The sequence below is a fragment of the Periophthalmus magnuspinnatus genome, chromosome 15 (assembly GCF_009829125.3).
Source record: "Periophthalmus magnuspinnatus isolate fPerMag1 chromosome 15, fPerMag1.2.pri, whole genome shotgun sequence".
Classification (NCBI taxonomy): Eukaryota; Metazoa; Chordata; class Actinopteri; order Gobiiformes; family Gobiidae; genus Periophthalmus; species Periophthalmus magnuspinnatus.
Genome location: NC_047140.1, coordinates 19040292 through 19063153, shown reverse-complemented (window position 1 = coordinate 19063153; position 22862 = coordinate 19040292). Strand labels below are relative to the sequence as shown.

The following is a 22862-nucleotide window of genomic DNA, read 5'->3' as shown; positions in this document are numbered from 1 at the left end:
ACTAAGCCCGAGCGTTTCATTCAGAGATGTACTTTAGATAAGAGCAATAATCTGTTTGATGGACGGGCCTGCTGTGTACATATGCTGTGCTTGTGTCAGGACGATAAAGCCAACATGGGCAGGTGTGTTTGGTTAAGATGCACTTGTCAAGAGGGTGACATGCATGTCTGTGTTCATTCAAGTGCGACCCTTATCTGAGGCTGCATGTCCCACTCAGGAGACAAAAGCACTTCCCATGTTTGGATGATTTAGCTATTTGACAGAGAGAGGACCCCCGAGTGCACCTCACTAACACACACACTAGTGTCTCGATACTAAAATTTCAAAATTGATTTCGATAGTAAAGAATTTATTAAATATTCAATACTGATTATGATACCACAAAGAAGATAAACTTTTTGGTAACAGAATGTAATTTTCATATACAAAATGATAACTTTCTTTATCTTATACTTATACTCTTACACTCATTCTGATAAGGCTCAAAATGACATTAAAACTGTTCAAGACAGCGCAAATTTTGTCTGTTGATACATTTTTGCAGTATCAATACTGCTGACTGATATCGAGTATCTAGTTTTAGTATCGATTTGTATCTGATTTTCAATACTTTTGACAACCCTAACACATATATGAGCCATCTGTATTACAGCCAGAACCTTCACAAATTTCATGTAGCATTATATCTATCCTGCTATAGACCCTTGGCGCTGTTTCAGGTGTATTTCATGTCTCTGATATTTTAGACTGTTCATATCTTCATACACATCTCTGGAGGAATGCTTTACTTGTGTTACGCATGTTTCCATTCAGGCCATAAACTACCATTTTAGTACATCTCATTTCATGCAAACACAGGCTGTATTTTAAAGAAGACATGATTCTGATTATATATTAAGATAAGGCAGCTCGGGCATCTGTTTTGGATGCCTCCTGGTCACCTCCCTGGGGAGATGTTCCAGGCATGTCCCACCAGGAGGAGGCCCCCGAGAAAGACCCAGGACAGGCTTTGGAGACTATGTCTCTCAGCTGGCTTGGGAACGCCTTGGGGTCCCACCGGAGGAGCTGGAGGAAGTGTCTGGGTTGAGGGAAGTCTAGGAATCCTTGCTGTCCCCATGAGCTGGCCCTGGAGAAGTGGAAGAAAATGGATGGATGGATATTATGCTTTTTTCTGGTAGCTAGTAATTGATTATAACATAGGTAAATCATTATTTTACACTTCAAGGTTCAAGGAGTCTTCATCACGCAAACCCATACATACACCACACCACAATAAATAAATACATATATACATGCATAGAAGAAAATAGATTCCTGTTTAAGCCATAGCATAGGTGATTTTATTTTGTAACAGTGTAAAACTTAGTAAAACATATTGCCTCAATATCAAAGTGTTGACTTTTATTTACTATATATACTATACTACTATTTTATTTACTTTCATTACAAGTTGCCTTTTTTCATTTGGCAAATAAGACATGACAAGCAGACTATTTAACAACAATATCTCTATTTAACAATTAGCAATAAGCAACAACTATTTTACAATATCTTATATCTGAAATAATATAAAATTGAAATGATAGAATTGCCTAGTTACCTAACAGCCTTATTTTCCTTTTTGTAGACCTTTACATACATTTTACATACCTGCACGCCGCTGACGCTGGTGGTGCGGAAGTGACGGAAAAGCAGGAAGTACAGCTCGCCTTTGCTACATTGCAGTGGGACCGCAATGGGCAGCCGTAGTGTCCGCTGAAAATAAGTCTTTTGGGGCGCTCTTTGCCACCTAAATCACAGCATGAAGGAATCTGCATAGACCGGCTCCTCTGTGCTGAATGTCTTCCTCAACTCGGTGAAAATGACACCGAGGTAAGACGTTATGTTCATAATGTTGTCAGCCTGTTAGCTCCCCAGCTAGCCGCATGTAGCTGTCCTTATGCTGCAGTATTACCGACATCAACGATACAAATTTCTACTCTGTACTTGTTTATGCGAAATTATGGTTAGAATAACACCCGTGAAGTCTGTTTCATATGGCAGGTTATTTCAGATCACGTTACATTTATGACGGCTGTAAAGATTCAAGGAATGACTTGTCTGTCAAGTACTCGTCGCCTCCTTCAGAACAGGTTCACTGTAAATAATATGTATGTATGTATGTTTCCAGTCTATAAATTGACTATATTGTCATTTTATCATTGTCTTTATAACATCAGTGAGTCGTTTACTTTTCTGACAATAGCACAACTAACAGTCATACATAATATTTATTGTAGTAGTTTATCTGGTCAGTTTTTGGCTTCACAAGTAACATCCGACTGTAGTTTCGATTGTGTATCTATTCAGTAGGCTCAGGATAATTCTAACCTGCACTTTCCTTGTCACAAAACTAAGTTGGATGTTTTATTTCATTTTTTAAAGTTTTAATCACATTCTTCCCCTTAAATGTCTGCTCATTATAAAGGGATGGACACTATCATTAGTGAAAGGCTATTAAACCATTATAAACATAATAAACATGCCCTCCTAGGTTCGGGAGACTATAGTTTAGCTGCAGTGTGACACAGACTGAGATCACCGGTCGCATGTTGAGTTCACATCATCCCTCTGCAGGAGACATGTTTGATTAGAGTCTGTAATAATAACCCCAAATTACAAGTTCTTACAGGTGGTTTATGCTCTGTATAGTTAAGTATACTATACCCATAATAATGGTGTATTTAAATGTCTCGTCTTGGATCTTTTGACTCATTTTGTTCTGGGAAATTTGATGAATAGGTTTGTTCTTCTTTCAGATGACTCACGAGTGGCTTGGACATCTGTGCAGCGGCAGAGAATGAAGCTCACTCAGTCTGACACACCTTTCTTTACCTGTATATAGCCTAATATCGTGATAACCATTTAATTGACTGACATATCCAATTAACGGCAAAGAAATTATGTTGCTGCTTTTTGCACATTAGAAATAAATGCATGAATTTCTGGTTATTGTCTAAACACTGATAATGTCGCTGAGTGAGCAGTCTCAAAAGTGGTTTCCAACCCATGTCCAAGCCACTGTCCTACAAGCCACTGGTTTATCTCCGAAGGGCAAAAATGGCACCAACGATGCCTACACGATTATACAGTTGGGCAAAGAGAAGTACTCTACATCGGTGGCAGAGAAGACACTTAACCCTGTCTGGAGAGAGGAGGCTTCATTTGAATTACCTGGACTTTTGGTGGAGGGGAACCCCGAGGTGTACGAACTCATTCTCATAGTGATGCACCGCTCTCTCGTCGGGATGGACAAGTTCCTGGGGCAGAGGACCATCAATCTCAATGTAATCTTTGACAACAAGGAGCGGAAGAAACTTGAGTGAGTACCACAGTGTGATAATAACACAATATAACAACACATTTTTGCCTGTAGAATGATGGTAACCAATTAAATGCTCTACAGACGTATGCCACCCTAAACTTCCAAGTCTGCGTAGATTTTACTTCACTTTAAAAATAATTACTTAAAAAATGCTCCTTTAATTACTTGCATCACTACTTGCATCAGAACTATTTTTCCAGTTGATGATCTAAGATTATAGTTGCCAGGATGCCATCAATATATTTAAATACAGTAACTGTACTGCCCTCTGTTTCTGTTTCATTTTTTATCAAGCATTGCAAAAAAGATAAGCTATGTAACTTGTGTCATATCTGTCATGGAGCATGCACTGGTTTTGTTAACATTCCCTTCAATGACAAGGATAAGTTTTGAAAAGGTTGCCTTACTTCTATAATACTATTGAGACTAGTACTACACTGCATACAATGACAAAACTGTTACCTTTATTAGCATATAGTATGATTATATGCAAGTGCTAGCTCACTGACACTTTGTGCAACAATCAACTTTTGCCTACAAACAAAATGACATCAATTTCATTTCCTGTTTATTTTTAAAATGTGACGGGGCAATTTGTAAAAAAAAAAAAAAAAAAAAAAATCATGATTTTTGATAGAAATAACTTTTTTTTTCTTATTAAAAACTACAAAAAATGCCTTTTATTATTAAAATTCACATGAACAAGGTTGATTTTTAATCAGTGCCATTTAACACAAGTTTAGTCCAATTTTCTCCTCCAAAGTCTGAACTCAGCTCCAAACCACATGCTTTTACTGACGTACTATTGGCTGCAGGCCTCTATTTAACCACTATAGTACTTTTCTCTCAACGCCACTATGAAAACCAACTCGCCTACAATAACACTTGGATCAAAAAAGTATTAGATTCATGCTTTGTTTACACAAGGATAGACAAAAGAGGAAGTGTCAAACTTAAGCAGACAGACATAGTATTTGAGTCCACAGTGGGTGATGGCATGACAAATACATTTAATATCCTCTTTCTATTTTCGACCCATGTATTTGAACACTTTGGCAGTGTGACTATAGCCTGTGTTTTAGTTTTAATTAGTTCACTGTTCATTTCATTGTGCCAGATAATTTGAATACCATTTTAAATTGTATTGTTTTGCCTTTTGAAGAGGACTTTATTGTGGCATTTTGAGGACAAAATTGATCCACCAGACACATTTACTCAAAGTTATTTGTTTAGCGACTGAATAAACTACAGCTAATGTCCAGTTAGCACCATGGCAATATTTTCCATCTTGATGTTTTGGACTTAGCTACAAAATGGCTACTGAGAGATTATTTTTAGAGTGATTACTGACATGTTGACTGCTGCCGTGTGCACCTCATTAAAACTAGTGGAGCTTGCTGAACATGTCTTGTTAGTCATCTCTATAGAAACAGCTGCTTTTAAATCCCTTGAATGTGTTTGGTGTGCACGCCTTTTACAATAGGCCTGACCTGTTTTGGGCCTTTGTTTAATTTACGTATCGACTCTTGAACATGCCTAATAGATAAGATGGGCTTGCCATATTCTGTCATGGTAGTTGGACCACGATAAAATTCCACATCATTCAACAACAAAGAAAAGGTTAAAATAGAAATATTTAGCCACTTAACGAGGTATGAGGTAGCATTAAGATACATACTGTTTTCAAGTAACTATTACTTGGGTGAGGTGCACTAATTAGCATTTTTGTCATAGTCAAACTCACTCAAATAAGACAAAATAATATGTCGGGGTGTCACACCTTTAGTTATTGTTAACCAAGTCAAACACAGTGACATATAAGAAGACATATGAGGATTTGTTGCCCATAATAAAGGAATGCTGTGTGAATGGCTGTTTGTCATGTAGGTGTCAGCTTTGTCCATTTACTTATTGTGCTACTGTGCCCCACCCAGACTCACAGGCTAAAAGAAGCAAAGAACATATTAGTACTAGACTAGTGGGGAAATGGCAGTGTGACAATGGCCTGTATTTTAGTCTTAATTAGTTCACTGCTCCTTCCATTGTGCCAGATAATTTGAATACCATTTTATACATTGTATTGTTTTGCCTTTTAAAGTGGACTTTATTGTGGTATTTTTGAGGATACAATTGATCCACCAGACACATTTGCTCAAAGTTATTTGTTAGCGACAGAAGTAACTACTGCAGTCCAGTCAGGGCTGCACATTACAGTATCAATACTGCAATATTCAATCTAATCAATGCTGTATCACATCACACAACATTTTTTTCAATAAATAATGTTTTCAAATGAAGAAGCCTGATATTATGTATTATTTCCTAACTAAGTCCTGAATTGACCTTGATTTAATCTTGTTTTTTGGTCTGTGCTACTTACTTATTTGTTTATTTATTTATTCAGTGTCTGACTGGTTTGAAAAATAAGGCAGGCACATATTTTTGTGCCTGCCTTATTTTACAAGCCATTAAAAGACATGAGCTGCAACAAATAAATAGCAGAATACACCAGCCATAAAAGGAACTTATTCACCCCTCTACGGTGCAAATCTTATTATATTACAACAAAAAGTACATATGATAAATATTGAGGCTGAAAAATATTGTACCATCTTTCATATATTGAACGATAAGTCGATATAGTAAATACTGTGACAGACCTAAGCACATAAACTTAAAGCATTGTGTCAAAAAGTAAAAGATATATCACAAAATATCACTCTATTGCAGTACTTATAAAACTATATTGCAATTTTAATACAAATGACTACACTGGAGTGTATGTAAATGAAAAATATGGACACAATATGCCTGTGTAATCCCTCAGTCGTCCAGGTCAGATCCGTAGTAAAAGCCAAAATTAAAACTGTGAACTGGACAAAATGTTGTAGGAGTGAAGACTTTTCGCTGCTCATCCAAACTGCTTCTTAAGTTCTGGTCAGATTACTGGTGGACACTGCCTTATATGTATCTGAAGGGAGAAGCTAAATACATGAAACTGTAAACAGCTATTGACACATTGACAGTTTCAGCCTTAAAGGCCGACATACAACCTTTAATGGCCCTATAAAACAAAGAGAACAATAGAGTGAGCCAGTATGGGCATTAAAGATTGAATGTTGGCCATTAAGGCTAAAACTGTAAACAATAGCTGTTTACAGTTTCAGTGTAGTTAGCTCCTCCCTTCAGATAGATATAAGGCAGTGTCCACCAGTAATCTGACCAGAACTGAAGAAGCGCCTTGGATGAGCAACCAAACATCTTCCTCTTACAATGTTTTGTCCAGTTGACAGATTTAACTTTGGCTTAAAAAACAATATTACAAAACAATTCCATTCACTCTTCCCTGTTCAGATGTTATCTGAAGGAGCGTCTATAATTCTTTTGACAGTTAACCCAAATTGCAGAAATGATCCAATGATGAGGTCTTGACTACACCCAGGTCTAAGCGGGGTCATAGACTGACTCACCATTACATTACATGAGAGTGACCACCACAAGTGTATCTGCGGTTGATTAGCCTGTCCATGTTTCCACCATACCTCCCCTGTGCCGTCCTCCAGGACAGTGACAATACGTCCTAATCAGCGCAGATTGCTTGTATTTGCAGATGCACCTCAGGGCTGTGCAGTTTCTCAAGCTCCTCTCCCCCCTGTGAATCCTCTGGCTCTTAGCTCATTGGTTAAACCCACTCTGACAATGCAGCTAGACCCTTGATACAGTATCTAGAGTCCATATTAGCAGGTCACCGTGGCCCATTGCGGCGATATTGAACCTTATTGAGGAGGAGGCCTGATATCCGAGTAAGCAGGCGGGTAATTATCGCGCACCTGTGTTTGTTGATTGTGCGGAGGTTCCCAGCAGTCCCTGGGTGAGGGGGAGGTTGGGTGGAGGTTTGTCTTGGCCTTGAGCTCAGATACAGGAGAGGAGCGGCCCGGGTCCACACAAGGAGCAGAGGAGCGGAGCACAGGGGTTTTTGTTGGTTTTTAATAGGATAAAAAAAAAATCTAAATTGTGATCAGTATGAAGAGAAAAGGTTATATCACTCAGTTCTAATATAAAGTACAAAATCAAAAAAATATATTTAAAAGCTAAAATATTCCTCAAACCTATTTCTGCACCCTAATTATAATCCCTAAAGTCCAGTTTCTTCTTGTTTCCTTGGACTCCTCCCTGGTCTGTTTCAGAGGCCGCTCTCATTAGCATGTATGAACTGTTGGTGTGCCCCGCGCCGTGGCTTTGCAATTTCCCAATTGCTTGTCGTTGCGTTTCTGAACAAAGGCCAGATTTGTGCAAATGCCACTTTATTTTGCTCACAGTGAAGGCACAAATCCCATTACTCTCAGCTGAAAAAGCAGAGGTTAAACAAATAGGTGCCAAAAGCGCTCTGAAAAAGTCTATATTATTCAGCAGGAGCCTATTTCCTATGTTCAGTTTTGCAAAGAATAATGTTTATCCTGTGAATAATAAATAGCATTCTCACTAGTAAAAAGTCAAATGATTTAAGCCGCTGCGTTTATGGATTAGTCTGCTCAAATTAGGCCTTTCAGTGTTGCCCACAAAGAAGTAGGCAGAGCACATTAGAGAGAATTTGGGCTATTTTCACCATTTGTCATATTGTTTGATGGTCTTTTAGCGGATTTGACTGGGCTTTTCAGGAATTATGTTAGTTTTAGATAAATGACCCTGCTACATCTCACATAAGCCTCCACAGAACAGTGGTATGAGACAGAGATGGTACAGGGAAAAATGTGTGTAATTATATATCAGTGACAAGTAAAAGAATGTTGGAAAAAAGGAGCTGATGAAAACAAAGACAAAACACAAAAACATGTAGTAAACTTCCAAAACTTCCCTTTTGTTGGAAAGTTTATTGTCATTTCACAAATTGGTGATACTTAAAATAAAAATTAAACATGTTTTAGCACCATTTCATAATATCGTTTAATATTGTTTGAATAATGGTGTCGGCATACATACAAAAAATATCAAAAGGTACATTTTTGTCAATATTGCTTGCTCACCCCTAATTAAAACTCATTGCAATCCTTTGTGCTTTCCTTGTAGCTGGTACCCACTGGAGTCCAAACCAGGAGCCAAGAAGAAGGAGCGTGGGCGTATCCAGGTAGGACAAGATAATGTGGTTAATCAATAATCTTTATTATAGTGATTACAATATAATATAGAACGTAATAATTAAACATGAGGATTGTAAAAGTTATTGTAATTCAATCTGCTCCCTGAAAAGAAAACCAACATGTAAAGAGCATTTCTATGTAGCTGTTCATGTCACCCTTTTAAATTTTCATTCACAAAGCTTGATTTCTTAAAGCTGATCACATATTAAAGAAATAACATATTAGACCACAACAATGAAAGAAAAAAGAAAAAATATAAAGATTCACTGTTTGGTCATGCTGTCAATATCGTCAATAATCGTTAAATTGTGATGTTTCTTCTAATAATAATTGTAACACACAAATTAGATTTTGTGTCCTTTCATCTGTAAATCCAGGTCAGTATCCAGTTCATGAGGAACAACATGACAGCCAGCATGTTCGACCTGTCCATGAAAGAGAAGCCGCGCTCACCCTTCTTCAAGCTCAAACACAAGGTCAAAGGTCGCAAGCATGATGGTGGCTTCTCTGACACTTCCTCTGCCATTCTTCCCCGCTCTGCCCTGGACTCTGAGCCCAGAGCCCCAGTCGCACCGCCATCCGCCCCAGCAGCAGGGGCTGAGGCCAAAGTGAAGAGGCCTCTTTTGGCTGGAGGTCACAAACTGTCTGCGGCTCACTCCATGTCAGATCTCATCGGGAAAGACTTCAGGCCCAAACTGGACTCCATGAACTCCATAGAGGAAACTGGAGGTGAGGAGTTCAGATTGTGTTTTGTTTTGCTCTTCTTTTAGATGACCAAGCCAAGTTCATTACAGTATCATAATAATACATAAAGCATCTATAGTGGTTATGGTGTGAGAATTACTTTTATTCACCCCCAAAGAGAAATGGTTTTGGTACCGACATACAGCTGACCACCAAAAAATAAGGTTGAGAAATTTTAAATATCAGTAGTGTAAAGTAATTCTTTATCAATTAAAACCCCAGTAAAAAAAATAAAAAATAAACTTACATTTTAACTGGACACTTTTGCATGAAATAAAACCTGAACAAACTGTGGACTATGTAATAACTACCAGACCATATATCAAATGTAGACACGGTCTGACATAAATCTGAAGGAAGGTCATGATAATTCAAAAGCATTATAAAGATAAGTGGTTCATATTTTTCTTGTAGCCCACAGTGCTGTGTTCAAAACAAGACCACCAGCCTAATCCTTGTTCATCAGAAAAATAATGTTGGTTCTCGAAAAAAAAAACTCCCTATTCCTTTTGTTTTCTCCTGGGCCTGTAAGATTGTAAAATACAGCATTTCTTATTAAATATAGCAAACACTGATGACTTCACTTCTTCATTGCAATCTAAAGCTTTGTGCACCCGGTGGAATTGGTAGTTTTGCTTGTCTCATTAGAGGCATTATTGTTTAGCCTGGAAGCTGACCCCACCCACAGTAAGAGTAGATGTTTTTTCAATGTATTTTTGAATGTTAAAAACACCCATAAAAATCCAGGCAAATCAATAAGAAATCCATAGAGACAAGCAGATGGCAGACCCTCCATCAGAAAAATTTGCAGTTTTATTACTAATTATTAGACTCTTATCAGATTTGTTACTTACATTGTGCAGGTAAAAGACCTTTGCCTCAGTGTGTGTTATATTCTCTAATGTAATAGTACTAATACAATCCAGCACAAGTACTCTGGGTATCATTAAAGGTGCTTATTATTATTATTATTATTATTATTATTATTATTATTATTATTATTATTATTTGCAGCTGATATAAGTTTTGTATCTTGTGTTTGTCCATAGGGCCTCACCGGCGTTCCCAGAGTGAAGTGCCAGACTTCCAGGATGGAGAGGGCCGCGTTGACCCCTTCACTGATATCACAGACGCACTGCCACAGAAGTACGCCACGCTCCCACGCAACCGCAACCCGTTTGAAGGCGAGGGGGGCGGACAGCAGCTGTTTGACCGGCCCAACAAGGAGAAGAAGGAGAAGGTCAGTCTGCTGGAGAGAGTGACTGGGAAGAAAGACGGGAAGAAGACCACCAACGGGGGAAAACTGGGGAGCACCGGAGACCTGCGCACCCCAAATCCTTTCACCAGCAACGGGCAGCAGGCAGAAACCAACCCCTTCAGCTCCAACTTTAAACCGAGGTGCTGCTTTTTTAAGACACACAGATAATCACTCATTCTCACTGACACCGCATATTTTTTAAGATTTTGAGATAGTCATAATGTCAACCCCTTGAAAAGAGGAATAATAACAAAAATATTACATTTTACAAATCAAACAGAGAAGGTTCTTTTTTTAATAGACATAGCAATAACATTGGTTTAGACAAGATGTATTGTTTTAAGCATTGTTTTAAGCATTAATAGCGCAAGTGCTAATTTAAGGTTCAAGCCTAGACACAAATACAAAAATACTATAAAATATAAGCAATTAAACTAGTTCAACTTAGTACTACCTTACATATTCTAAACATTTCCTCTGTTATATTTCAGTCATTATATTATGCAACCCCACACTGAGTTGCCATATTTACCACAGCTCCTCCAGCATAAATTCCCTAGGAGCAGTTATATCCCTCCCCGTGGGGCGACCCTAACCTGGGGGTATCTTTTTGACAGCACTGGTGAAGTTTTAAATACCTCACTGATTGACATCTGCTCCCTGGGCCCTGGGTTGTCAACTGTTATTGTTCAAACAGTTGTGCCGAGCTGGTTCCCTGTATTTCCTGTGTATTTCCGTGACTTGGTGTGGTTAAGTTCTGGTTTATCAGTGTGAAGGTGTCATTAGAGGGTCTTTAGAGGGTCCGGCTCGATAAGGAGGCCCTCTGAGCTGCAGTAATGAGATCCACAGAGCGATAGACCACACAATTAAACATTTATCTGTGAGCGCTTCAGTCCATCATCTACTGCAGCGTCTCCATACAGCCCCAGTCTGGGCAGTTACAACATGGGAAGGGTGGGAATATGAAATTATAATAGGTTATGTGCTAAAGGTGCGCTATGTAATATTTCTGATGCAGAGTTTGTTGCTTCCTTGTCTCCATGGATATGTCATTGCTCTGCCAGGAATGTTTTACAGTATGGCATTAAACGTATCTATCTTACATTGATTTAATACATGTGTTACCTTTAGATAAAATCAAAATGTGGAGAAATGAAAAGTAAAGTTGTAGTAGTAGTAGGAGTAGGAGTAGTAGTAAGTAGTTTTAAGTAGGCCTACAGCAGGTAAACATGTGTAGTTTCCAAGTTTTAATAACATCCTATTGTTAATTGCTTTGAACAACACACATTTTTATGACAATTCTGCACAATTTGTTTTATTAAATGAGTTGCATTGCCAAACATGTTGACCACTATCTTTAATCTCTATCCTTTAATGTTCTACTAAATCCTCTCTTCTATACAACACCACATTATTCTTGAGTAGCACATTGTTTCATACGTATACGCATAACCCCGTTTACTTAAGCTCTGAGCGAATTAACTTTCTTTTCAAGTTACACAAAGTTTACTCCACTAATTTCATACTGTGGCGATGTTGCAGTGACAGAAAGTCCGCCGGAAGCGAAGCCGGAACATTTGGACAAAAGAAAGACAATCAAGACAAGAAGAACAAAGTAAGTTTAACATAGTTTGACCTTCCTCATTAAAACATATTATTACGTGTTCCCTTATTTACTTGACAACTGAGAAAAACGCGCTCTGACCTCCTCTAGTCACTCTTATGTCATTACATCAACAGTCTTTTTAATTGCAGAGTTTATTTGACATGAGCAGCTGGCAACATTGATCTTTTTTAGGCCTTTGAAAACTCAAACTCAGCTAATTAGCAGTGCATCAGTGCTGCCTGATTTGATTGTATTGTGAAACGGTGTTAAGTCTATTAGGTCAGATAGTGCATTGCAATTGGATTTAAAAAAAAATGCTTTAAAATGACAACTTTTGATAATTATATACAACTTAGATAATTGTGCGTAATAGTCTAGGGTGTTATTTCAAATTAGAAGTAAGATTTTGGCAGCTTTAATGCAGCAAATCTGGCAGTTACCAGTTAGCGCTAGTAGAAGTGATGGCTAAATGAGAAGATGAGTGGAGATAATGGCTTTCCACACCTTTTCTTTGTGGCTGATGGTAATCGCACATGTGCCCCTCGTATACAACACCGAGCACTAACAGCAGCAGGCTTCAGGAGGTTTAAAAGCCCCAATTAACCACAGGGGAAGGAGGGAGAGGGGGAGAGAGGGGAGAGGAGGAGCATGAAAGAGAGGGAGAGAGGAGGAGCATGAAAGAGAGGGAGAGAGGAGCAGCATGAAAGAGAGGGAGAGAGGAGGAGCATGAAAGAGGGGGAGAGAGGAAGAGCATGAAAGAGAGGGAGACAGGAGCAGCATGAAAGAGAGGGAGACAGGAGCAGCATGAAAGAGGGGGAGAGAGGAGGAGCATGAAAGAGGGGGAGAGAGGAGGAGCATGAAAGAGAGGGAGAGAGGAGGAGCATGAAAGAGAGGGAGAGAGGAGGAGCATGAAAGAGAGGGAGAGAGGAGGAGCATGAAAGAGAGGGAGAGAGGAGGAGCATGAAAGGGAGGGGGAGAGAGGAGCAGCATGAAAGAGGGGGAGAGAGGAAGAGCATGAAAGAGGGGGAGAGAGGAGGAGCATGAAAGAGGGGGAGAGAGGAAGAGCATGAATGAGGGGGAGAGAGGAGGAGCATGAAAGAGGGGGAGAGAGAAGGAGCATGAAAGAGGGGGAGAGAGGAGCAGCATGAAAGAGGGGGAGAGAGGAGCAGCATGAAAGAGGGGGAGAGAGGAAGAGCATGAAAGAGGGAGAGAGGAAGAGCATGAAAGAGGGGGAGAGGAAGAGCATGAAAGAGGGGGAGAGAGGAAGAGCATGAAAGAGGGGGAGAGAGGAAGAGCAAGAAAGAGAGGGAGAGAGGAGGAGCATGACAAGGGGGAGAGAGGAAGAACATGAAAGAGGAGAAGAGAGGAACCGCATTAAAAAGGGGGATAAAGGAAGAGCATAAAAGAAGGGGAGTGAGGAAGAGTATGAAAGAAGGGGAGAGAGGAAGAGTATGAAAGAAGGGGAGAGAGGAAGAGTATGAAAGAAGGGGAGAGAGGAAGAGTATGAAAGAAGGGGAGAGGGAAGAGCATGAAGGGGGGAGAGAGGAAGAGCATGAAAAAGGGGGAGAGAAAGATTGAGAGAGAGAAAGAGGAGAAAAAGATGGAGAGAGTGAGGGGAAGGAGAGGAGAAAAAGGGTAGAGATGTAAAGATGGAGAAAGGGATAGAAGATGGCTGGTGGGAGAAGGGAGAAATGGAAAGGGAGAAAGAAGAGAGGCAGATGGAGGGACAGGGAGTGTAGAAAAAAGGGAGAGAATTATGGAGGGAGGTAGAGTTGAGTTGTGTTGAATAGAAGGGAGGAAGAGAAGATGGAGAAAAAGAGAGGGGATTGATGAAGGGAGAGTGGTGGGTGCGAGAGGAGGTGAGAGAGGACGATGAATAGACGGTGGTAGGAAAGAGGAAGAGAGCTGTGAGTAGAGAAGTGAGTGAGCAGAGAAAGAGAAGTAAGGAGAGAGTGGTGGGGAAGAGAGAAGAGAAAGGGGGAGGGAGATAGAGGGACACAGTATAGAAGAGGTGAAGGTACAGAATGCATCAGAAAGATAATGACACGTTACTGTTATAAATCGCTAAAAATTAAAGTTGAAGTTTGTTACTTTTACTTTATTGATGATTTATAACTGATACAAAATTCGTATCAGTTATAAATCATCAATAAAGTTGCATCACCCAACTTTTTTCACAAAAATCAGGCCATGGCACGCTGTCTTCATTGATTTATAAAACAATTTCAAACTTGTAAGATTTAAATACATGCGTCATTCTGTCATAAAATTCTGTGAAAATCAGGTACTCAACTTTAAAGCAAGTTTTAGCGAGCTGCTTCTACTAAAACATAGTTGCACATTCGCCAGTTTCTCCCCGTGGCTAACTCTGCAACCATCTCACTTCTACATTACAGCCCACTGGTCAGAATAGGGTCAGTCCTGGGCCAATAACCCTGATAAGTCCCTAATTAAAAGACTTGAGTTCGGCCGTTTAAATTAATGGATGACATCACAGCCTCCGTAACCACTGGTGTGTGCGGTCTACAGTCCTACAGTATATCACGTTCCCTCAGGCTCTGTTCGTTTTGTTCAGAATCAGTGACTGGCCTCTGTTCTTCAAACCCTCCTCACAACGGGGCATTTAATCTCACTGGAAAATATTTCATTTCACCTCACCCCACACACACACACACACACACACTCCAGTGCATGTGTCTTGTGTTACTTAGTACTGCCCTAACCTGGGACATGCTGGGGTAACAATAGCTCAGGTGGTCTGTTAAGCTCGGTTTATCACTAGAGGCACTTCACCCACTTTGCCTTGTGAATGTAGTATGTTGGTTATGGTTGTGGTCACCCGGAGAGACAGTCAGTGGCCAAGTTTCCATCAAGTCAGCCCCAAGGCAACTGTGGCTGCATGTGGTTGTTTTTTTGTTACTAATAAATACTGTTGCCAAGAATGTACAGGCCATGTCAATCCAACCCATTTTTATCACAGGTCATTGGATCATTTAAATTTCATACTCTCCATTAAGTAACTTTTCTGCTTGTTATATCTTTGCCTGTAATGTAATGTATTGTGGCATTAAAATCTATGGAGACAAGCTGATGACTCCTGGGAAACTTACTGGTCAGATGTTTGGAGAGGTGACCCTACTCATAGAATCTAAGGATAAGTTTAATGTCCTACTGCAATAGAACATACCAGACAGTTATAACAAGCAGAAAACAAGCAGGTGGTGGATCCCTTTAACAAAGGTTACGCAGTGCATCTTTAACCAGACTTGCTAATACCTGAACCATCTGATAATCATAAACTTCAGGCACATTCTGTAGTTTCATATAAGGAAAAATGATCCCCAAAAAGAACATGTCCGAAATGTTTGAGTCCCCACATGAGTGGCAAACACGCACACACACACAGTAGCCTTTTGGTTGTCGGGGGCGATTAGATTAAACCAGGTAAAGCATTGTCTTTGGCCAGCGGTCGAGGCTGGTTTCTGTGTGGGAGTGGAGGATGATAAGAGTGGTATTTTGAAGAGGGGGAGAAGGGGGCGATAAAGTGCCCCTCATTAAAAACCATTACAGCTCCTCTCACAGCCGGGCAATACGATCTGCACATACTGTACTACACCGCTCCAAACAGGAGGCAGAGAGCGCACAGAGGCTCACGTTACACGAGGGAGTTTTGATCATGACCTTTGATGGCGGGAGATAGGATTGGGGCGATATGATAACAAAATCTTTTTTCCCCTCGTATTGGTCAGTCTTAATTTCTGATTCTTTTTCATTTTGCCTTATTAAAAACAAATAAGAATGGCTTTCACTATTAATTTCTGAACATAAACAATACATATTCATTGCCATTTAATACTTTAATACTACAAAGTCTGTTTTCTTCTACAAACATGATTTTACTAACAACTGGCTGTGGACATCATCTTTAAAAAGACCCAAGCTGATCTTAAAAATGCCTTGATCTCAATTGAAATTTGATTAAAAACATGATACTAATATTAAACCTGAATGTTAAAAACAAAATGAACAGACAGCAGCGATGTCATAATATAAAAAAATATTATTGTTGTGGTTATTGTGAGAAGAAACATAGCAGTTTAATAATTATCACCCCAACAATGATGACCCCATGACCAAACAGAGAAATCCTTCATTTTATCCCATTACTGTTGTGTAATACATATCTGTTCTTTTATGTAACTAACTTTATGAAATCAAACTTTCTGAACAATTCATCAGCGTGAAATGAGCAGCCAGATAAAAAAAATAAGTTTACTTTTTTGGAGATTAAACTGAAATGACTTAATCCTGCTTCTAAAATTGTGACTGTTATTTTAAGTTTGTTTTGATATTGTGACTTCTGTTAACTCGATTATTGATTAACTGAATAATCTCACATAGTTGATATGGCAGGCCTCATCAGAGCTGCTTCCCCGTGAGTCAATTCTGCATCGTACCATATGCTGTTGGTTTATTGACATGTTGATGCTAATTCCCCCGAGAAGTGCCTTGTCTTAACTGCTCCCAATTAGCCTTTATTAGAGAATGAGAGACGGGCCTAAACATATGATGGGTTGTGACACATCTAATTACTACAGTTTATTTCTGTATGTGTGAAGAAGAAGCTTGGCATATCACATACTTGCCAGATAGTAGTTGACTTGCCATACACCCGTTTATGTCATTTAAATAAACAGTAAAACACAGCTGTGAGGTTAGAAGAAAAGTCGCTCCTTATTTATCTGATTTAATTTAATTGTCTAAATACATTGCCAAACAGTATAAGAAGCAATTATTTATACAGATAACACAGTTTGTCTCTAAGTTGAGTTAAATAGATTGTACCTGATTTTTACTATTTTAAAAACTTGAAAAACAGAATTAGTTGCATTTAAACTGTTTGCCGTGTCCTCACTACCTTATGCATTACTATGGCATCCTAATTTTTCACAGTGAACGAAGGTTTGCTGCCATGGTAACGTAATGCTAACAACAACTAGCAAGCTAACAGCATTCTTCCTAGTGTGCAGAGGCTAAAAGTTGTGATGTTATGTTCAGACCGCACACAGTAGACTGATTTTCTTGAGAATAATTAGAGGGGGAAGCAGCTCTTAAAATCATATGTTTAATTTATAAAGTCTATCAAATCTATGTGTCTTTTTCTCTCCCTTTAGGTTAATCATTATTTACTGTAGTTATGGTGTGGTCTCATTTATGATCACGTTTTGCCCTAATTTAAACCTGATATACACCCGGATTATATCTGTTGGTACGAAGAAGGACAGATATTTTTTTTAGTACTTGGAAAGCTTAAGAGCCACTGTCCTTACATATATACACATCTCTACATAACATTTGCTTGCGTCTCCAGGCTGGGACCCCCGTGGAGAGCGCAGCTGCCTACAAAAACCTGTCATTTGAGGAAGTGGTCCAAGAGCTGGTCAAACAGAAGGAGATAGTGAAGAAGAAGGACGCCCATATAAGGGAGCTAGAGGATTACATCGACAATCTGCTAGTCCGTGTCATGGAGGAGACTCCCAGCATTCTGCGCACGCCGTATGAAGTCAAGAAAAAAGCAGGCAAATTTGGCAAAAAATGAAAGTAAAGACTAGAGGAATGACTTGATAACAGTATATTACACAGTGCATTGAATGGGAGCAAATGGGACTTCTGGAAGCCAAATGTGGTTGAGTTTTTATGAGTGAATGTAGGTTTTATAGACTTTTGAATGGTTTGGCTATTTTAATGAATGAAAAGTTGTGGCTTTTATGGCACAAATGTCATTTCTTAAATTCCAGTTTTGTTGCTTTAAACATTTTTAGTTGTGCTAAGGTACTAAAGCATTTTTTTTTTTTTTTACAAATTAAGTTTTACAATTTGCTCCTGTAACCATGATTATGCTACTGGCTGTAGTTGTGCAAAAGGTGTAACCATTTTTTTTTCTTTACATTTTTTTGAGCTCTTTTGAAAACATTAACTTTATTTCAAGTTAAAGGCACTGTACCTGATTTTTACTGCCCTAAACACGTGCAAAACAGCTGCAACTGTTAATTTTTAACAGTTTGCAATGGTCCAGAGTTATTCCTCTTACTTTATGCATTCCAAACTTCCTTATTATCCACCATGATGAATTTATAAATGCTTTTCACAAGTTTCAGACCAGTGCGGAGTTTTGCCGTGATGGTAAAGCTAACAACAACTAGCAACACGATCGACACGTCCTGACAATCGGACAATATTTCTAATTAGATGCAGACAGCACGCGGCAGATTTATTTAGATGTCAAGAGCTGCATATACAATATATCTACTATACGTGGGCAGGTTTCATGGGGAAAATATCAGGTACAAGGCTTTTAAGTTTGACATTACGCACCTGTAAACTCTGTCAACATCTTAATAACATTTGTACATGCATTTGAAGTTAGTGGATAAGCAAACATTTTTACATTATTGCTATGTACAGATTTCTATGGTACTGACATGGTCATTTTACACTTACAAGCCAAAATGCCTATGCTAAATGACCTGGCTGTAATGAAGCTGTATTTCGTTTACCAATTTCCATTTTAAAGTTTCTATTTTATCTGGTTTACACTGACGTCTTAAATGAGGCCCTGCTCCTCCCTGCTGCAGATGCGTTGAACTCTCCCCCTTTGCCCCAAATGAATCACTTTAGGTATGTCTATTACAGGAAACAGGGCTATAGAAGGATATCACCGCAGCATCTGGTGTATCTCAACTTTCATAAAGAAGAGGACATTTCTACCACTGGAATCATGTTATTTATGGCAGACTCTCACGTTAAGTGCAATAAGCGTGTTCCTTTATAAACTGCTAGTAATAGTATTGTTTACAATTTAATTATGTCATAGATTTACGCTAAAAACCTGAGAGTGTGTGTTACTGCCTGCAGATTGAGTGCCCTTCCTTGTCTATAGATGTTTATGTAACACAATGCTGCACTTGGGGACGTTTGCAGAACAATCTTTTATGAAGGCATCTCAGTTTCATCATGTTTATACTCTGGTGTAACACTGGACCCTATTACTCGCTACATTCTCACTTTAAAGCTGCAAACTGCTTAGGGTTTTTCCATTAATATAATTTTTAGTAAGTCCTTGTGTCTACTATTCTATTTTTTATTTATAATATTTAATGAATGCCCAGTTTTTATTTTTTCTTAATTTGAAAATATATCTACCCATATGTAAACGGTAAATCGATTGCAACTGAAAGTACATTACTTGGTTAGTAATTTGTTACTCAAAATGTTAATATAAATTTGACACACTGAACCAGTTTAAAATTATAATTTTTATTTAACAATTGAGAATTGTTGTATTTGCATGAACATTTTAAACTTACATGTTGTAATGATGGCTAATAGTTGTACAGCTCTGCCACACCTCAAACTCAAAGTACTTTAAGTATTTACTTTAGGGATGTGTGATATTGTTGACAAATTGTTCTCAAAAATGTAAATATGAAAGAAAATAGGTTTGAGAGTTTCACTGATCACACAGCCCTATTTCACTTGTAAAAAGGCAGTGCACAGCCTCATAGGTTTACACTGATCTCTGTATGTAGCAACTTCACACTCAGTGTTAAAATGTGCTTTGTACAAACACTGATCTCACACTCAATGTTGTCACTGTTTAATATTCACTGCTTTTTTGATTGTTAGTGGGGTTTGTTCATTCAAATGGACATGAGTGTGTTTGAGGGGCCTTTACACTGTATGACACCAAATCACAACATATTTACTGTATATTATCAATGACAATGCCCTTAATTATTTAAATGTATGAATGTTGCTCTTTTTTAACAGTTTTAAAAGCTGAAATGATTCAAATGATGCTACATCTTGGGATATTTGGGCCAAAAAAATCAGAATGTATTTTTTTGGCTTTGTGATTTGAAATTTTTTTTTTTGTGTGTGTGTCCAGTCCATTCCACTGGATCTTATTTGCCTTTCGCATTGGTACTTCCAAAGAAATTATTTTAATTATTTGTAACAATTCTTAAAATTTGTCAGTATGTTCTGTGTCGTCTGCCAATATTTTAAGCAAAAACATTTTTATTGGGATTTTTTGCTGGATTTGTGAAAATGATGTGTTTTTCCTAATGATCAAATCTTCATGAGTGGAAACTAACTTCTCATGGTACTTTCTTCCTAAACTAATTGTTAAGGACTAATTAAGGAATACTAAAGAAAAGTATTGTTTAGAAGAAAAAAACAACAACTTTCTTGAGGAGGTTCCATTTTAAATGTATTGATCTTGCCTTTATTCAAATACACGTGTTTTTATTGTTTAAACCTACCTGACTGTCGAACATTCCAGGCAAAGCTTTAACATTTCCATGGAAACAAGCAAGTGGCAGACCCTCCACCACAAAAGTTACATCGTACTCTTTTACAGTAAACTATAGGTATTTCCTTTTGCACAATGTAAGATTTTTAAACACATACATTAGAAACAGGAAGGCCCAAAACCAATTTCAGAATATGTGAAGTAATTAAGTAGATACACAAGGTTACTTGAACTTGATTATTATTTTTTAAACTTTCTAAAATGTAAGACTTGTCATACCGTTGTAATTATTGAACAGACACTTTGCAAACTCACTTTAAAATAGCTTGACTTGCAGTTAATTTAATCCAAAGGCTACACATGTCAAAAAAACAAATATATTTAATTGGCTCAAACATTATCAACAGAAAGATTTATAATTGTTATTTTTCCCTCAACAAAATATGTACAAAATGATTTAAAGTTGTGACCATTGAGCTGCTGTGATTGTACACCTGCTTCCTATTGAACTGAATGAATTATGAGCGACTGATAAAGCCTCAAATGTTGAATAACAAAGTGCCCGGGACAGAACAAAAATAAGTTCATTCAAATTAATCTTGTAGTTTTATTGCTGTATTTGATTTACGCTTTTCATTTATTTCCTCTCTAATTTTATTAACAATTTTCTAACCATTTGGAAAGGTGCGTAATTATTTTTAAACATTTGCATAATTTAAGTCGCACTAATTTATGGCAGTCTTTGTGTATGTTCTGATTAACTGCACTTGTGTTTTGATTTCTTGGTGATAATGCTGTCAATAGGGTTGTACTGTAACATTTTCATTGCTTTGAAGCTCTCTGGAATTTTAAACGTTGACATTTTTATTGCAGAATTATATGGAGCTAGATACAAACTTATTGCCACAGTCTTCCTATTTATTACTGATAATATTGTGTTTGCCTTTATTATGATTCTGGTGTGGATTTCAATGTCAGTTCTTTTTTTTTAATCAAGCCCTAGAAGCCCAGGAATCAAACGTGCACTTCTGGTTAGAGTGTCTATCCACTTGTTTCCACGGAGATGTCAGCGCTTTTCGTAGAATGTTCCGCGTTATGGCTTTAAACGTCCATCTTGCATCGCACAGTGTGACATTAAACTCATCTCTGTGAAGTCCAGTTACAGGTCAGAACTGTCAGACCCTGCTCACTGCAAGAAGTCACCCCTGTAAGTGACTTCGTGCAGTGAGCAGGGTCTGTAACTGGACTTCACGGAGATAGTTTAATGCCATACTGTGGAACATTCCAAGCAAAGCAGTAACAGATCGGTGGAAACCAGCAGATTGTGAACTCTACAGCTGAGACGTGATATACTGTAGTGCACATTTTGTTGTTTTGTTTTTGAAGGAGGCGAGCGTTGACTTTCTAAACTTTTTTCTACTAACGTGTACACTGGTTTCAAATTAAGCTGTGGCACTAAAAAAACTGAACTGACTTGACGATGTATTTATGATTGAATTATTCCATGTGCTTAACGTAAGGCCTTTTTACCAGTTTGATGAATGCTTGTATCATAACTATTTTACTCTTTTAATACTATTTTTCTGTTGGACCAAAGATGATACTTTTTTTCCCCTTTATTGTGCTTTCAGGACCAGCTGTACTATTGTTATCACAATCCTGTATTTAATCATTATGAATGTGATGATTTTATGCTGTTTAATCTAGTACATTTGAAGGTGCCCATATGCAAGATGTGAATGTTTGCTTGGACTTTTGTGAAGGGCCTGTTGACACTATAGAACACTGTAGCTCCTTTATGCTGGAAAATAATTATGTGCCAATGAATGAAGCGAGAACTTAGCCTAGAAACGTTATTCACCTAATTTTGTTGTATAACACTGGAGAAGAGATGCAATCGGTTGTATTGGACTTTTCAATAAACCCACTTGAATGAAAACGGTTCAGTTCTTCTTCTTAATGTAAAACAATCAAACGAGACACTTAAACCACATATTTTGGAGGTCATCAGCCATGTAAATCTATGCTAATCTGCTCAACAAGTGCGCTCCTTTTCACTTGCACCTGTCCTGTCGTTGAATCAAGAAGCTATTTACAATTAATTACACTTTGATTACAGCGTTTTAATTGTGATGTTTTTGTTTTTTTTGAGACTACTAAAAACCACTTTAGCTTTTGTGGTTGGAAAATTCCCATGCCTCGAGGAAAAGGACTCGTTAATAGTCTGTTGTAATTGACCTATGCTAGCAGCGGCCATATTGTGATGTTTATTGAATAGGGACGCTTGTGTACAGGTCTCTGCTCTGTGGTTCGAGTGTTCCCTCCACGAAGCAGGGTGACATCGTGACCTTTCACCTTTGACCCGTGTGTTGTCTCTGCACACGACACCGACCATGAATTTAACAGTGACCACAGCACACCTCAGGGGGAAAACATCA

General features: G+C 38.3%; 2 protein-coding genes across 2 annotated transcripts in view; both read left to right on the top strand.

The window, feature by feature from the left end:
* prdx3 (peroxiredoxin 3) overlaps nt 1–22862 on the top strand; it is a 254629-nt gene that overhangs the window by 26866 nt on the left and 204901 nt on the right. The window lies entirely within an intron of this gene.
* Nucleotides 1675–22363, top strand: LOC117382805 (rab11 family-interacting protein 2). Its single transcript, XM_033980039.2, has 7 exons — nt 1675–1872; nt 2799–3361; nt 8432–8489; nt 8880–9231; nt 10296–10644; nt 12047–12119; nt 17482–22363. The coding sequence occupies exons 2-7, from the start codon at nt 3009–3011 to the stop codon at nt 17707–17709; spliced, it is 1413 nt and encodes a 470-aa protein (XP_033835930.1). The 5' UTR covers nt 1675–1872; nt 2799–3008; the 3' UTR covers nt 17710–22363.

What these genes read in the sequence shown, in the direction of transcription:
- LOC117382805 (XM_033980039.2), top strand. Translation starts at nt 3,009, where the DNA reads ATGTCGCTGAGTGAGCAGTCTCAAAAGTGGTTTCCAACCCATGTCCAA. An exon ending in AAGGAGCGGAAGAAACTTGA is followed by an intron (nt 3,362 to 8,431) that starts GTGAGTACCACA and finishes CTTTCCTTGTAG; the next exon opens with CTGGTACCCACTGGAGTCCA. An exon ending in AGCTCCAACTTTAAACCGAG is followed by an intron (nt 10,645 to 12,046) that starts GTGCTGCTTTTT and finishes GCGATGTTGCAG; the next exon opens with TGACAGAAAGTCCGCCGGAA.